General features: G+C 40.2%; 1 protein-coding gene across 2 annotated transcripts in view; it reads left to right on the top strand.

Annotated features, from left to right (window-relative positions):
- LOC309602039 (protein mono-ADP-ribosyltransferase PARP8-like) overlaps nucleotides 1–17,510 on the top strand; it is a gene marked incomplete at both ends in the record, with an annotated part of 168,710 nt that overhangs the window by 148,920 nt on the left and 2,280 nt on the right. Inside the window, 9 exons of one of the 2 annotated variants that reach the window (XM_082335325.1) lie at nucleotides 3,071–3,196; nucleotides 4,716–4,781; nucleotides 6,683–6,750; nucleotides 7,111–7,159; nucleotides 7,971–8,083; nucleotides 9,992–10,064; nucleotides 12,022–12,091; nucleotides 15,588–15,664; nucleotides 16,609–16,678. In XM_082335325.1, coding sequence (XP_082191451.1) covers nucleotides 3,071–3,196; nucleotides 4,716–4,781; nucleotides 6,683–6,750; nucleotides 7,111–7,159; nucleotides 7,971–8,083; nucleotides 9,992–10,064; nucleotides 12,022–12,091; nucleotides 15,588–15,664; nucleotides 16,609–16,678 — 712 coding nt within the window. The remainder of the gene's footprint in view (nucleotides 1–3,070; nucleotides 3,197–4,715; nucleotides 4,782–6,682; nucleotides 6,751–7,110; nucleotides 7,160–7,970; nucleotides 8,084–9,991; nucleotides 10,065–12,021; nucleotides 12,092–15,587; nucleotides 15,665–16,608; nucleotides 16,679–17,510) is intronic. The other variant, XM_082335326.1, reaches the window with a different exon arrangement.

Genomic DNA, 17,510 nt, shown 5'->3' with positions numbered 1-17,510 from the left:
TCAAAGGAAGAAACTTGCAGCAGTGTACACCAGCTTCTTCACTTGAGTATATAACTGTGGGATCTGAACATCAGCTCATCTGATGTCTGAAGACAGTTAGATGGCTATATTTGCAACATCTAGCATGCCAAACATTGGGATACCTGTGCAAGCTTGTAAGAAACGTAGAGAGGTATGCTGATGAAGCCCCACCTCTTCCCCAGCATGAAGTCCTCTGAAGACCTCAGCTATGTGTTTCTGTGGAGCTAGAGTTTTATTTTTTGAATGTAGGCACTTACATGGTATTTAGGTACAAACAAGTAGCTCTCACTTCTCTTTTTAAATACATCTGACAGGAGAGGTGGTCCTGATTAGCACTCAGTCTGTGTTTTATGTAGGTATCACTGTTGCAGGCATATGCAGAGCTTGCTCTAGATCTTGAGTACATCTACAGAGCTTTGCTAAAGAGTACTGAAGGGATTACAACCTTAATGGTACTTAAAAGAGTACCATAAGAGATTTTGCTGATTGTCCCATTGGACCTAGATGACTAAATTTTGCTAAAAGTCTCACTCTAGTGATAGCATTGCACCCAGCTCACTACATCTGATCTGGTTGAGCTCCCGTTCCCATTTGCAGAAAGAATTTAACACTTTTAGGGTTTGATTCATCTGAGCTATTTTTGACATTAGTTTAGGATGGTGTGAATCACAGCATAGACTATCATCAGCACAGTGGTTATTTTCTCCATCAATTATAAAGAGAGCCTAGGCTGACTAGTAGGAGTTAGGTGTTCGCATTGTGAATCTCTACATTTCATCAGATGAATCTTCCTCCAAATCATTTTGTGTAGTGAAAGAGCCTAAGTATAGGTTCCCATTATTAGAAATCACATCTTGTTCTTTCTGTTGTGCTTTCAGCTAGTTTCCTAAGGTATACACCCCTACTTTGTCACTCCCAGTATTCTGATGGCTCCTTCTTAATAATAAGAGATTGTACTTTCTAAAACTTTCAAGGCTGAACTCACCTTGCCTTATTTTAGTCACGTAGTCAAAATGCCTGAAAATTAAATGTCGGATTTGTTGATAGTTCAGACTCCCTGTAGAGAGTGTCTGGAGAGAGAGAGGCACTGTCTGAGAGACTGATGTCATAAAAGAATTGTCATCAGCAAGTGTCATCTTGTCCTCCTTGAAAATATTTAAATCCTAACTTATGTACTTCAGTATCTACTGTTAAGGAGAAGTTTGGGCCCAGCTATAAGGACATTTACTAGATCCACAGCACTTCCTATTACCAAGGAACGCATACGCAAATTTGTATTAGACTTACCTCCCAGTTTAAGTTGCTCTGCATTCCATCAGCTCAAAACAATGATCTCAGGGGAAATCAGGGGTTTAATTAAGCCTGATCTATGCATGTTTTCCCCCATGTCAGAACAATATGCTGGTATCATGATAAGAAACAATATAGGAGTCAACAGTTGTTTTAAAGGACGGCTTTGGGATGGTGTTCTAAGAAGAACTGTGCCAATTTTAAGACAAAGTCCCATCTTGCAAATCATAAAGCAAGACAACTTTGGGTCACTGTATTAAGAAGTGTGGGGACTCAAACAACTCTTCCCTAGTAGTATTTTGCAACTGGAGGCTAAGTGGTGCTTCTGAGAAGCAGGGTGTATGAACTCAGGCTCAATTTCATGGTAATACATTTACACAGTTGCAGGCCTGTTGCCTGACCTGGCTGTGTATGCAGGCTCCTAGTCTCCTTTGCACATGCTAATGCGGATGCTCTGTTTTGAAACATTCATCACACTTGTAGGTATTTTAAACTGGAAAGAAATCAGAGCACCATGGAGGAAGGAATCATTATTTAAATAACTTCATTTTTCAATATATGTGAAATATTTAGTAACTGGAGCTAACAGAATATTTTTAAACTGATGGAGAAAATTGTCCATTCATGCTAGAGGAGCAGAGGAGGAGAATGGCAACAGTATGATTCACTGCAGGGCAGTTCCTTTTCCCTTTCATCATGATTCTTATTTTCATTCTGCTTCTCTAAAGGACCATCAATTTGTTTTACTCCAAATCACCAGATACAGTGGCAGATATATAATAACTTCTAGAACAGCTTGAGCTGTGAGATGGGCTCTGATCCATGTGGAACTGTGGGAGGAACCAGGGATGCCTACTAAGTACAGCTCATCTCCACTTTTCCTTTCTTTCATGGAAAAGTCTGTTTTCACACAGGAATGTTTTCAGAAGGCACAGAGGAGCCAGGGGGAAATGAGCTAATTTGCAGCTACGTTTTTATGTAGCAACTTTGGATTTCATTATGAGCTGGATTTAGGTTTCACAGTTGTCAGAAAGCTGCATTCTCTCTGTTTTGTGATTGCTTTTGAAACAATTGTACAGAAATCTGTTGCTAAGTTGTATATGTGCCTATGTGCACATATGTGAATACATACCTGTGTACACATTACATGCATGATCTTACAGTGAAATCTTGGAAATCATAGATATTCGAAGCCATGTCATAATTTTGTACAACAGGAAAGAAGGAAGAGGATCTCCCAGTGTGAGCCATGCAAATGACTGTTAAATCACTGCACTGTTCTGGCTTTAGCAGAAGCAATGTTTACTAGTGTTTCCATGATTACAATCTTCAGGAGAACAGCAGGCAATGGTACAGATTCACAATCCCTTCCTCTTTCTTGAGCAACATTTTTCACTGGCATCTACTGCACAAAGATACACAGGTCCAGCACAACTTCATTTCCCTAGATAATTAATTTAATTCAGGAATTAGCACATGTACACAAGAGAAAGCAGGACTGCAAGCAATGTATTTGATGTGATAATACATTTAGGACCAGATACTGGTCCTACTTATGCACCTGGAATAATGTACCAGGGCTGGACCCAAAGCCTGTTGAGGTCAATGGAAAAATTTCAGTCCTAAACTATGTCCTGTGGATAACATGGTTTGGGTAATATAGATAACAATGAAATATGGTATTACTGTAATGAGTAAAAAAAGCAGACTGGATGATACAATATGAAAATACATATATTAAATAAATATTTGTCTTTAGGTGGTTGATCTGCTAGTATCCATGTGTCGGTCTGCATTAGAGTCACCTAGGAAAGTTGTCATTTTTGAGCCATATCCTTCTGTAGTTGATCCTAATGATCCTCAGATGCTGGCCTTTAACCCCAGGGTAAGTAGTTATCTTTCATTATGTCATAGCTTGGTTTCAGTCATGCATTAGATTTCAAGGCAAAGCCTTCTTCTGGAGGAGTCTCCTTTACTGTAAAAGATACAGCTCCAGAATATAGCATAAGCGTGTGACTATTTTCAGAACTTTGTAGTTTTTTTAATTGTCTCTGTGAAGGTATTTGTGAATAAACTGTAAGTTGCATTCAAAGTTATGTTGAAGCCAAGAACTTCTTTTAGGGTACAAATTCTAGGTGCAAAATTGTATATTCTTAGTGTCTTTCTCTCAGTGTACACATTGGATACAAAGAGAAAGATGGCCTTTGGGAGGTGTAGACCATGTAGACTGGGGGATTTCCAGTCCATCTTTTTGTTCTTAAAGTGGTTATTGCTGTCATCTCATTTTCTCTTTGCAAACAATTATGTCCTTAAACTTAATTTTATCAAATGTTGAACATAACAGTCGAGTTTTGTAAAAGCATCAAATTTTGAAATAAAGAATTGCTCCTCAGGCTGCAAATGCTGCCTCTCAGGGAAGCCCTAGGGAAGCTGTGAACTATTACAGCTCACTTGAGCCATCCTCAAGGGCATAAACGAGAACTTTGGACGTCCTGCATTGTGATGCATTTCACTTTTTCTGAACAAAGGCCAGTTAGTGGTGGTCTTTCTCAGAGGAAGGGGCGAGTGCGTTCTGTAGCGTGCGGGAAGGAAGACTTGCCAGAAGGTGCTTAGAAAGGGGCTGATGAGGAGACAGCTAGTCTGGCAGCTAGGCAGGGCAGGGGTTTGAAGCAGATGAGGGAATGTGAAAAGGGGTCACACCAGAAGAGGAGTGGAGAGAGCCCCTGGGCTGGCAGGGCCCACACCACCTCCTCTCAGCTTCTTGCCAGCATGGGCAAGGTGAAAGCCCATGGGCAGAAGTTGACAAGACCCAAAGATGGGGAACAATGAGGCTCCTGAAGGCAACGTGGCATGTGGAGCTGGTGAAGCATGGACTGTTAAGCTCATATGCTCAGAAAAGGTGGAGCCCTCTGGTAGTGGTTCCCAGTCAGAAGGTAGACAAGGGTCAGGGTGAGGCAGAGGATCAACTGAAGGACCTCTGAAGTTTTACAGAGCTGTTAGTAAACACATCTGCTTATTTAGCATTTTATTTAAAATCTATTTGTTCACTGCATTATTTAACTTAATAGCATATTGTCCAAATAACTGTCAGAGCCTGTGTTTAGTTACGAATATTTGTTTAAAAAGTGACCTAATATTTTAAGTGAGTCTCATTGTTGTATGTTGGGGATTCCAGTGAAATTCAAAGAAAAACCATCATGATAACATTTTTTCAGGGAATTTTCCTGGACTATGAATGAGAGAGTCTGTGTGTAAGGAAGCTATTGGTTAGAAATGTTTGAAAGGATCGGTTTGCTGAACATTCATCCTAACTTTGGTTTTATACACACTCAAAGAATTCAGGTTTTTGTAGAGCCAAAGACCAATATTCTTTTCATTTATTTGATTATTTTATGCTACATCAGAAGAAGAATTACGACCGAGTCATGAAAGCATTGGATAGTATCACTTCTATTAGAGAGATGACGCAGGTGAGTTTAAAAATCTTTACATAACTTAATCACCATTTCTAGAAATAGGAAAATGTTTTTATTGATTGCCTATGATGAGTAGGGAAGTCAATAGTATCATCTCTTTCCGATAGAGCTGTAATAATATTAAAATGTGTGTTAAAAATAAAAAAACCCTAGAGTATCCATAATAGCAGTCAAATAAAAGTGATGAAGTAGATCTCAGATCTTTTGAAGTTTAAATAAGAGATAACAACAGCAAAATGGGACGTTGTAACAAGATGATCACCAACTGCTGCATTTCTGGATGTCAACAAAGTCAAACTGGGTCTTTTATTTCCAAAGCAAAAGAAATTGATTTTGTGACAGTGTTCTGAATGATAGCTTTATTTCTAGTATAACAAAACACTTGATCAGCTAAGTATGGTTGGGGACTTGGAAGGCTGGGTCTCTTCGGATTACTACCATACAATTTCTCAATATTCACAGTGGGACAGAATCTGATAGCCGTACTTATGTTTATTGTTACACTTCCTTTCCCAAACAGCCCAGCTGATTATAAGTGATTATTGAAACCTCTCTCATGTACCTTGCTTTTCCAACTGTTATATAAATGTAACCTCACAAGAGTTTATAAATCTTATTCTATATGTATTCGTAAAGTACTTTGGGATTCTGGAATGAAGAATGAGGTGTACAGAGAGCAGTAAAATACAATGAAAATTAAAATCCAGATATTTTTGTTACTTAATGTAACATCTTGTAAAAATTTTAAAAATCAGCTATTTCTGTTACCTAATATCATAGAATCATAGAAAAGTTTAGGTTGGAAAAGACCCTTAAGATCATCAAGTCCAACCGTTAGCCTAGCACTGCCAAGTCCACCACTAAACCATGTCCCTAAGCACCATGTCTACCTGTCTTTTAAATACCTCCAGGGATGGGGACTCAACCACTTCCCTGGGCAGCCTGTTCCAGTGCCTGACTACCCTTTCGGTGAAGAAGTTTTCCCTAATATCCAACCTAAACCTCCCCTGGCACAACTTGAGGCCATTTACTCCAGTCCTATCCCTTGTTACTTGGGAGAAGAGACCGACCCCCTCCTTTCAGGTAGTTGTAGAGAGCAATAAGGTCTCCCCTCAGCCTCCTCTTCTCCAGGCTAGACAACCCCAGTTCCCTCAGGCACTCCTCATAAGACTTGTTGTCTAGACCCTTCACCAGCTGCGTTGCATTTCTTTGGATGTGCTCCAGCACCTCAATGTCCTTCTTGTAGTGAGGGGCCCAAAACTGAACACAGTACTCAAGGTGCGGCCTCACCAATGCCGAGTACAGGGGGACAATCACTTCCCTAGTCCTGCTGGCCACACTATTTCTGATAAAAATTTCTGAATTATTTTTTTAATGTTAAAATAATTCTAGAACTGAAGAGTTTTAAAGGTATGCTTTGCACTGTGATTGAAATCAAGAAAGGTTTTTAAAGGGATTATAAGCTGATACAGTATTTTACTTTACCAGTTTATACCATAAAACAGTTAACAAATTGGAGTGGATTATCTTGGGGTATTTTGAGAGACTTAATTTTGTGAAGTTCCAGTCCAATTTCTTATTCCAAGAGCCTAACATAAATAGACATCTTCTGTTGTTCTCCCTGAGATCACCAATGTTTGCTATAATACACTCATTTTGATGCTAATTATATGCTTATTATTTTACTCCAGGGAAAATAATTGCTATATTAATTCTTGTTGTTGTCAAAACACATTTATAACTGTACAATGCTAAATGTCAGTAAAACTGTGATTTAAGCCTAATAATGAGTCCCATGTATTTGTTTTAATAGATGAAATCATGGGCAATTTAACATATAAAATTTAACCTTATGATTTCAACTAGAAATAAAGAATGTAATTACTCTTTTCTAGGCACCTTACTTGGAAATAAAGAAGCAGATGGATAAACAAGACCCGCTTGCACATCCTCTCCTACAGTGGTATAAAATTGACTCACATGAGATGATAATTATTAAAGTACATAGTTGAATGAATAATCACTTCACCAATTTAATTTGGTATAAACTCACCATAAGAATTAACATCAGGGTTAACATTTGCAACTGCATTTGTTTCTGGACTGTTTCTGGACCTCATCTGGGCCCTCTGAAAACACTGGAAAGACTCCAGCTTATTTGTATGGCCTCGGATCTGATTTTCTAGTCAAGATTTGGTCTACTTCCATCTGATAGGTTCAAAGGCCTGCAGCTGGGTGCTTTGTGGTGGCCATTCATAACACATGCTTAAGAAGAAAAGTTCTGTTTGGTTATCATGTCTAATACATCTGTTTCTTATTTTAGGGTTATTTCTAGTAATAGATCACATATTGTGAAGCTGCCGGTGAATAGGGTAAGTGTCTGTGGGTTCTTTATTATTTTCTCATTTCTCATGGCTCGTATTAACGTTTCAGGTGGTAGTCTCCTGTCCAAATGTAGGTGTCTACATTCAAATTAATCACATGGGCTCCATTAATAGGGGAGAGAGATAGGCAATTTCAGGTCATGACTCATAGAATCACGTTGTGAATATCTAAAATAGGTCAAAGGAATAATTCTCAGAAAAAGCCTATTTGAGGTGAGTAGATCAAATGTAAGTGTCTACCTTGTAGTCATCTGAGACTGGGTGAGAAGAACGTCACTATTTGTTTTGTTACCATATAGAATATTAGATACAGAATTGTACAAAAAGCAGTGCACACAAACATGATGTACCAGGAGGTCCACATATGAGTACACTGTAAAAAGAATATAGCCCTAGAATTTTAGAAGAATGGTGCTGAGATTCATTTCTGAGTATGCGTGCCTCTGATCCTCTGATTAAGGGCGTAGTAATCTGCAGCCTTTCAATTCTGAACCTTAATTCAAAGCCAGCTCTGATCAGTATACCATGATGAAATTGTTCAATTTAATTACTTTACTAGAGCCATATTAGGCTGAAATATGTTTCAGAAACTTCCATATGTTTCATAAACTGAAGGACGTTTTTGATTTCAGGTAAAAACTATGGTAATGAGACCATTTTCATCTTAGTTCATGTAGTTATTTAGATGCAGTCATATATTGCGTGAAACAGCATGGTATCTTAAGAACTACCACTATGGAAATACAATGCTTTTGTGTTAATCAACTTCTTTTCACTTGTACACTGTTATATTTCACAGCAACTGAAGTTTATGCACACTCCCCACCAGTTCCTACTTCTCAGCAGTCCACCAGCCAAAGAATCCAATTTCCGAGCTGCTAAAAATCTCTACGGAAGTACCTTTGCATTTCAGTGAGTACATATATTCATATTAATCAAAGGTTACCAAAATGCCATGCTATTTTATGTTCTTGCTATTTGAGGTTTACAGCTGGGAATTTATTGTTTTAAAGGATAACTGATTTCATTTTGCATTTTACGCTTGTATTGGGTCTGGCTGAGATGGAGTTAATTTTCCCCATATGTGGTGGGTTGGCCCTGGCTGGATGCCAGGTGCCCACTAAAGCCGCTCTATCACTCCCCCTCCTCAACTGGACAGGGGAGAGAAAAATATAACAAAAAGCTCGTGGGTCGAGATAAGGACAGGGAGAGATCATTCACCAATTACCGTCATGGGCAAAACAAACTCGACTTGGGGACATTAGTTTAATTTATTACTGATCAACTCGGAGTAGCATAATGAGAAATAAAAACTAAATCTTTAAAACACCTTCCCCCCACCCCTCCCTTCTTCCCGGGCTCAACTTTACTCCCGAGTTCTCTACCTCTTTCCCCCAAGCAGCGCAGGGGGATGGGGAATGGGGGTTGCGGTCAGTTCATCACACATTGTCTCTGCTGCTCCTTCCTCCTCAGGGGGAGGACTCCTCACACTCTTCCCCTGCTCCAGTGTGGGGTCCCTCCCACGGGAGACAGTCCTCCATGAACTTCTCCATCATGAGTCCTTCCCACAGGCTGCAGTTCTTCATGAACTGGTCCAGCGTGGGCCCCTTCCATGGGGTGCAGTCCTTCAGGAACAGACTGTTCCAGTGTGGGTCCCCCGTGGGGTCACAAGTCCTGCCAGCAAACCTGCTCCAGCGTGGGCTCCTCTCTCTCCACGGGTCCACAGGTCCTGCCAGGAGCCTGCTCCAGCACAGGCTTCCCATGGGGTCACAGCCTCCTTTGGGCATCTACCTGCTCTGGTGTGGGGTCCTCCATGGGCTGCAGGTGGATATCTGCTCCACTGTGGACCTCCATGGGCTGCAGGGGGACAACCTGCTTCACCGTGGTCTTCACAACGGGCTGCCAGGGAAGCTCTGCTCTGGCGCCTGGAGCACCTCCTCCCCCTCCTTCTTCACTGACCTTGGTGTCTGCAGAGTTGTTCCTCTCATATATTCTCACTCCTCTCTCCCGCTGCAATTGCCATTGCGCAGAATTTTTTTCCCCTTCTTAAATATGTTATCACAGAGGTGCTACCACCATCGCTGATTGGCTCAGCCTTGGCCAGCAGTGGGTCCGTCTTGGAGCCGGCTGCCATTGGCTCTATTGGACATGGGGGAAGCTTCTGGCATCTTCTCACAGAAGTCACCCCTGTAGCCCCCCCGCTACCAAAACCTTGCCGCACAAACCTAAGACACCATAGCAGCCCTCATAGTGCTGTGCTTTGTATTGGTAGCTAGAAAGGTGTTGATAATACACCAGTGTTTTGGCTACTGCTGAGCAGTGCTAGCACAGCATCAAGACTCTCTCTCCCCTCACAAGTAGTCTGGGGGTTTGCAACATCTTGGGAGGGGACATAGCCAGGACAGCTGACCCAAACTGACCAAAGGGATATTCCATACCATATGACATTCACTCAGCAATAAAAGCTAAGAGAAAGGAGAAGGAAAGGGGGGCATTAGTTATTTACGACGTTTGTTTTCCAGAGCAACCGCTACGCATACTGAAGCCCTGCTTCCTGGGAAGTGGCTGGACGTTGCCTGCTGATGGGAAGTAGAGAATAAAATCTTTGTTTTCCTTTTGCTTCTGTGCATGGCCTTTGCTTTTGCTTTTATTAAACTGCCTTTATCTTGACTCACGAGGTTTTTTTTCCATCTCATTTTCTCCCCCCCCGTCCTGCTGAGAAGGGGAGTGATAGAGCAGCTTGGTGAGCACCTGGCGTCCAACCAAGGTCAACCCACCACAACACTGTGGATTTTAATGCATTCTCTTTCATTTTTTCAGTGGTTCACACATTGAAAACTGGCATTCCATCCTGAGGAATGGTTTAGTTGTTGCTTCCAATACGAGGCTGCAGGTAAATAGCAGACTAAATAGACTTTAGCTATCCTGTGCATGTTTGATTACATATTAAGCTTAGGTGAGTTTTCAAGGGATGTGGTTCTGGTAGTCATATAGGTGGCAAAAAGGGGTGATTTCAAACACCCTCATGTTTCCTGGAAAAGGTACTTTTCTGAAGCAATTAAAATGAAATAACGTGTCTGCTAAAATGGCTAAAAAATCCTGTTGGTGGAATCAGTGTTTCAATTTTACATTGCACAGCAGCACCTCCAAGAGTCTTAGGTCGGTACTGCTTAAAAGCAGTCTCAGGGATTAAAATTTAGAGCTACATAAACTATGTCTATGTTATAGGATCCAAGAGCATACTATAGAGAACCTGGCTTTACAGCATCTTCTCTTCTCTGGTTTCCTTCGGAAGGGAATATGAGTGTACTGGCCAGGAGGGAGCTATTGCAAACTTCAGTTTAGTTTCTCAGACTGAATCATCAGGAGACCACTATTGCAGAGCAAAGTAGGCAGTATCAGAGGGACTGAGGAGCTGTAATTCGGAGTATTTTAGCATCAGGATTTTGACAGCTCTTTCCCCGGAACTGAGTCCATGATACCTTGGAGGAGGATCCCTGGGTGCTGACTAAGGATCAGGGAACAGGAAACACTGAAAAAAGGGAATGGAATTCTCTACTGTTCCTCTTAGTGGTTTGGGTGTTTTTATTAGCATCTTTGTAAGATACTTTCCCAAGAAAGCAGGATTTACATAACAAAATTCACCAAAGTAAAACCCTTTGTTCATGCTTATTTTTTTGTTCAGGTTTGAGATACTGGGAAGAGGAGGAAGCAGTAAAGCCCTGTTTTATACAAGTCATCATTTTAAAATCTCTCACACAACTAGGGCATATCCTGAGCCCAGTTCATTCTGCTTACTCCAGTACCAACCAGTCAGGAAAAAACATCTACTCACCAAGGATCCTATACAACATTGTAGGATCTGGAGGAGTGAGAGCATGATTGCACATTCCTATGGGAGCTCTGGCACATTGCAGAGATGATGTAAATGTCATTGGGTCAGAGGAAAGAAATAAAGATGAGTATGACTCTGAAGCACAGTGGTCATAATATCTACCTGGGTAGGAGATACTCTGGGTTCTCGTTTGTGCTCCAACAACTACTTTGTGTGTTTTCTTTAAAGACTTTTCCACATAAAGCAGTCAGTCCCTGGAGGAGAAGCGAAACCCATACTTCCCCCTTTCCAGACAAGAAAATGACCACAGCGCTAATAAAAAGTGCTCAGTTTTGTTGCTTAGCCCAAGCTCCATGACATGGAGCAGTGATGTTGGTGGAGTCTTCCCTTTCCTCTCTTCTTTTCAGACAGCTGGTAGCTTTGTGGCTAAAGCACAGTCCTGCAGTGATGGGATATGCATGTCTGAATTGGCTCAGGCAAAAGCTTGATTGAACCCATTCCTCCAGTACTCAGGCTGAATTAGCGACTGAACTTTTCTATAGCATATGAGCAGTTATCACCATCTCTTCATTTCTTACCTTAAAGAAAAGAAAAGCAGCTGTTGCTGATGATAATTCACAAAGGCTGGCTTAGGCTGTGGTTCCTGCCAAGGTTTTGATGTGAGACACATGCTGAGCTTGCTCAGCCTTCTTAAGGCTAAGGTGTATTTGGCTATCTACAGAAGCATCCTCTGTAGGCATCCTTCAGGGTGTTAGATTTAAAAACAGAAAATGCAGTATTATATATAAAAATGATGTAAAATTATCTTTGGGCATTTGGATATGGTTTCCAGAATATACAGTATCTTAGCTGTATATTCACAGCATGATTTTTTTAAAGACTTCTTTGAACACCCTTTATTACCAGACAATAAATAAGTGCAGTGGGGCAGATGCTTATCTACATTAGGACCTATCATTATTATTTTGTCCAGATAACCAAATTAATGTTAAACAATCACTCCGCTCTTTTTCAGCTCCATGGTGCAATGTTTGGAAGTGGAATCTACCTTAGTCCATTGTCAAGCATATCATTTGGTTACTCAGGTGATATTTATAAATCACTCTGAAGTTGGAGAAATATGGGGGGGTATCTTAGTCTACTGCTTTTCTTACCAGTTTCACTGTTTACAACACTGTAGTAAATTTTATCTTTGTAGGCCAAGATTTAATTTATTTAAAAAAGAGAAAATCTAAGTTCCCTTATTAAATACCTGTCTTTTTGTTTTCCAAGGTACTAAGTATCTTGACATTGTGCTTGAAGTAAATAGTAGCTAATACTGGATGTTGTGTGTAATGGAGCAGGTCTTGATTATGCAGTGGAAATCCAACTTTGTGTTTGTGATTTTTTCCTCAGTATCTGCCTAAGTCCATCTAACATTATCTAAGGATTCATGGGCTTTTAGGACCTGATATGACAAAACAAATATTCATTAACAGACATGTTCAACTGTCTATGTTTAAGAATATTCTCAAGTACCGCCATGTCAGGGTTACATAGAAAGTTGTCCTGGTTTCAGCTGGGATAGAGTTAATTTTCTTCTTAATAGCTGGTATAGTGCTGTGTTTTGGATTTAGGATGAGAATAATGTTGATAACACACTGATGTTTTAGTTGTTGCTAAGTAGGGCTTACACCAGTCAAGGACTTTTCAGCTTCCCATGCTCTGCCAGGTGCACAAGAAGCTGGGAGGGGGCACAGCCAGGACAGCTGACCCAGACTGGCCAAAGGGCTATTCCATACCATAAGATGTCATGCTCAGTATATAAACTGGGGGGAGTTGGCCAGGGGGCAGTGATCCCTGCTCGGGGATGGGATGGGCATCGGTCAGCGTGTGGTGAGCAATTGCATTGTGCATCACTTGTTTTGTATATTCTTTTATCATTGCTATTATTTTTTTTCTTCCTCTGCTGTCCTATTAAACTGTCTTTATCTCAACCTGCGGGTTTTACTTTTATTTTTCTGATTCTCTCCCCCATCCCAGTGAGCGGGGGGAGGGTGAGCGAGTGGCTGTGTGGTGCTTAGTTGCTGACTGGGGTTAAATCACGACAAAAGTACAGGACACTGTGTTTATTTTAGCATGAGAAGGGGAGGGAACATAATTTGTCCCACTAATAAATCCAGAAATGAGTGATGCAGAGTTTTCCATGTAAGAATAAAATCATAAATAGAAGCACAATAGAAACATGACACACTAATGTGTATATTAAGAAACTTTCATAGAGATTTTAAATTACAGTGACTTTTTTCTTTAGTTATGTTGTATTTACCATTTCATAGAATGGTTTGGGTTGGAGGGGACCTTAAAGATCATCTAGTTCCAACTCCCCTGCCATGGGCAGGGACACCTTCCACTAGATCAGGTTGCTCAAAGCCCCATCCAACCTGGCCTTGAACACTTCCAGGGAGGGGGCATCCACAACTTCTCTGGGCAACCTGTTCCAGTGGCTTACCACCCTTACAGTAAAGAATTTCTTCCTAATATCTAAGCTAAATCTACCCTCTTTCAGTTTAAAACCATTACCCCTTGTCCCATCACTATGCTCCCTTGTAAAAAGTCCATCTCCAGCTTTCTTGTAGGCCCCCTTCAGGTACTGGAAGGCTGCTTTAAGGTCTCCCCGGAGCCTTCTCTTCTCCAGGCTAAACAACCCCAACTCTCTCAGCCTCTCCTCATAGTGGAGGTGCTCCAGCCCCCTGATCATCTTTGTGGCCCTCTTCTGGACCCGCTCAAGCAAGTCCATGTCTTTCTTATGCTGGGGGCCCCAGAGCTGGACGCAGTACTCCAGGTGGGGTCTCACCAGAGCGGAGTAGAGGGGCAGAATCACCTCCCTCAACCTGCTGGCCACACTTCTTTTGATGCAGCCCAGGATACGGTTGGCTTTCTGGGCTGTGAGCGCACATTGCCGGCTCACATCCAGTTTTTCATCCACCAAGACCCCCGAGTCCTTCTCTGCAGGGCTGCTCTCAATTCACTCATCGCCCAGCCTGTATCCATGTTTGTGATTGCCCCAACCCAGGTGCAGGACCTTGCACTTGGCCTTGTTGAACTTCATGAGGTTCGCACGGGCCCACCTCTCTAGCCTGTCAAGGTCCCTCTGGATAGCATCCATTCCCTCTAGAGTATCAACCACACCACTCAGCTTGGTGTCATCTGCAAACTTGCTGAGGGTGCACTCAATCCCACTGTCCATGTCCCCGACAAAGATGTTAAATAATACTGGTCCCAATACAGACCCCTGAGGGACACCACTCATCACTGGTCTCCACCCGGACATTGAGCAGTTGACCACAACTCTTTGAGTGCGACCATCCATCCAATTCCTTATCCACCAAATGCATGTCTCTCCATTTCCTCACATATGAAACTGTTGGTATAGTTGAATATGTGTTTGTGTGCATGTAGATAAATTTAATTCTGAGAGTTTTAGTTATGCTTTCTGATTTTCAGTATTTTTAGGTAATGTCACGATTCATTTTGAGAGCTCAACATTTTTTACCAGTATTTATTGAATTTCAATATCAGTAATCTCTAAATGCACTATTAGCTTTTAAGAGATTACACAAGTATGGAAGCTCTTTAGGACTCACTAAAAGTGCAGGTTGCAGTATCATTATCTAACAAAATGCCCTTCTTTTTGGACAACATTGCTTTGTCAGCTTCAGTGTGTTTTTTCTCATCTCTGCCTTTTTTGATCTCTTCCATCCAATCTCCTCCAGAAAGGAGGCCTGTATTCCCATGAAGTATATAATACTTGATGCCAATAAAAACCATGGAGAAGTCCTACACTCCCTGTTACTTCAAAGACTTAAACTTCCCCATAATTCAGTCTGTGTTTGCAAACTGCCAAGAAATATGGGATACTGGAAAAGCAAGGAAGCCTGTAGTAGCATACAATACAGGAATTTTATATAAACCAGCATGAGGAATATGAGAGAGATGTAAGGCACAAATGTAGGTGTTTAGATTTCTGAGATGCAAATTGGATCAAAGGTGGCTGACAAATAATTTAGTACTTTTACCTATAGATAAATTAATTAAACCAAGGTAGACTTTAAAACTACCTTTAAATAAATTAACTACTCCTAAAAAATTTTTAGACTTTTAATAAGTCTAACTAAAGTGTTAAAGATTAATATCTAAAGTTCTTTCTCTCATGATTTTACTGTCTCACTCACCGTAAATCAGACTGTGTTACTTCAACCTGAATAGGGTCAGTTAAGACATCCTGACATGCTACTCTGCTAAGCAACCACCTAAGAGCATTCCTGAGCTGAATTTAGTGGCATTTAAGCTCATGTTTATCTGCTTTTGCACCTGCTTAATGCTAATTTGACTTTCCTAAGGTCTTTGCAACACATGCAGATGTGTTGGCAATTTGCAGGATTAAATTGAAATATTCTATGACAAAGTTAACTAGCTTTTTGACTGCCATGCAAAGGACTGTGATTCCCACTATGCTACCTGTTTCTTTCTCCATACTTTAACTTTGCTTATGAAGGTATTTATATGCCAGGGTATCTTACATGATTTTAATATTCTTAGGGATGAACAAGAAGCAGCAGAAGGTGTCAGCTAAAGATGAACCAGCTTCAGGCAGTAAGGGCAGTAATACATCACAGGTACAGTACATCAACCATCTCTGGAAGATTTATGGGTTTATATTTGGGAACTTGATAGCTGAAAAGGAGGCAATATTCCCTTTGTGAAAGCTAACAGTTTTATTTTATTGAAAGAAATCAACAACTTCAGAGACTGCAACCATCAAATACAGCCCAACTGCTTTTAGTAACAATTTACAGAATATACTGCAGGTCCCTGTGCCCTTCTTTTCCAAGTAGTAGTATTTGGGAAGAGAAAGAAAATGAAATACAGATTGCATTATGACCCTTAGCAAGCCCTGGCTTTCTGAGTTCTAGACTTGCAGAAGAACGATGCAAAAGGAATTGAGAGTGGTTATTGCTGAAAAATGAGTAGCATTTCATTGATAGCAAGTCAGTTTTTCTTTTTCATAGTTTTTATTTATTAAACCATTAGAATTCTGCTTTATCTAAAGCAAACTCATAGCATTTATGTGTAGGGCTAAATTTTGAGAAAGAAATCTTACATCTGTCTCTATAGTTAACATGTAAAAACTACAGAATAATCTGGCTTTGGAGAGAGATTGGTATGTAACAGCAGAAGCCCTCAGAAATGAGAAGGCCAGTAAAATATCAGGGTAGTGGCCAAAGAATTGATGATCAAATTCACCTTGTAATTATTTTTTTCTACTATCAATTTGTTTGTCAGTAACACTCTGATATTTCTAATAATATTATTCATTCTGTAATAATTAGGAACTTTTCTTTCTGGATAAAGGAGTTCAAATCCCTCCTACGATAATAAAAAAAAAAATGTTTTTAGAAATTCTATTACAGTTAGAAATACAATAGAAATGTTTTAGAAAGACTGCCTCTATCTTTGTTCATTAATAAACCACTGAAAATAGCAGCCCTCTCCTTTGTTACTTTTTCACTCAGTTTGTCTTACTGCACTAATTAAGTTTTCTCATGTTTTTACATCACAGTCACAGAAGAAAGGACAACAGTCACAATTTTTGCAAAGCCGTAACTTAAAATGCATAGCCTTATGTGAAGGTAAGCTGAAAGCCCTTGAAAAACTGTTTTAGTCATGGACACAGTGTTACTGGATGCAAATCAATGAGACCTTTAGTTCCAGTATTGGTTGTTTTTAGGTAAGAGATTACTGGTAGGCATACGAGTACTTACTTAATAGCTGACCTTTATATTTCAGTTCAGAATGTTTCCCTTTTCAAACAAAACCTGTAACACATGCTGAATTTTCATTAAATAATCATATGCACATAGCAACTGATCATCTGGTCTGTCTTTCAAATGTGATCATATTCCTAATCCATCCATATAACCCAAGTCATGGTCTTTATTTCAAACAGTGACTTCTTGCAAGCTCTTGACAAATGCATTAAACACCTACAAGTCAGAAAAAACAGCTTTCCTATTGAATTTCCAAATAATTTTTCACTTCTCAGACAAATATACTGTTCATCTGGTAACCAGTCTGCTCTCTCTGATGGCTGCAGAAATTTTGTGAAGTTAAAATCCAGTGCACATGAGTATGGTCATTCTTGAAAGACTTGGCTATTCTTTTAATAACTAATGAAACCTCAGCAGGTTTTGAGAACAACGAATTATGAAATTTGAATAAGAATTGTACCAGTAATTGGTAATTAGTCTCATTGGCCAAACAAAAAGAAATTATAGTAAACTCAGTTTGCCCTCCATTTTGAGCATTTGTTTATTTTTAAAAGTAAAAATTCAGACATGGTGGAAAAGATGTTATTTCAAAATGGAAGCTTTAAGCTATATATGCTACTTTTTAATATATATATTTTTGAGAATGTTCAAGTGAAATATTTAATATGATTAAGGAGATGTCAGTCAACATGAA

This window comes from Platalea leucorodia, assembly GCF_965183815.1.
Source record: "Platalea leucorodia genome assembly, chromosome: W".
Classification (NCBI taxonomy): domain Eukaryota; kingdom Metazoa; phylum Chordata; class Aves; order Pelecaniformes; family Threskiornithidae; genus Platalea; species Platalea leucorodia.
This window is presented reverse-complemented; position numbering and strand designations above follow the sequence as displayed.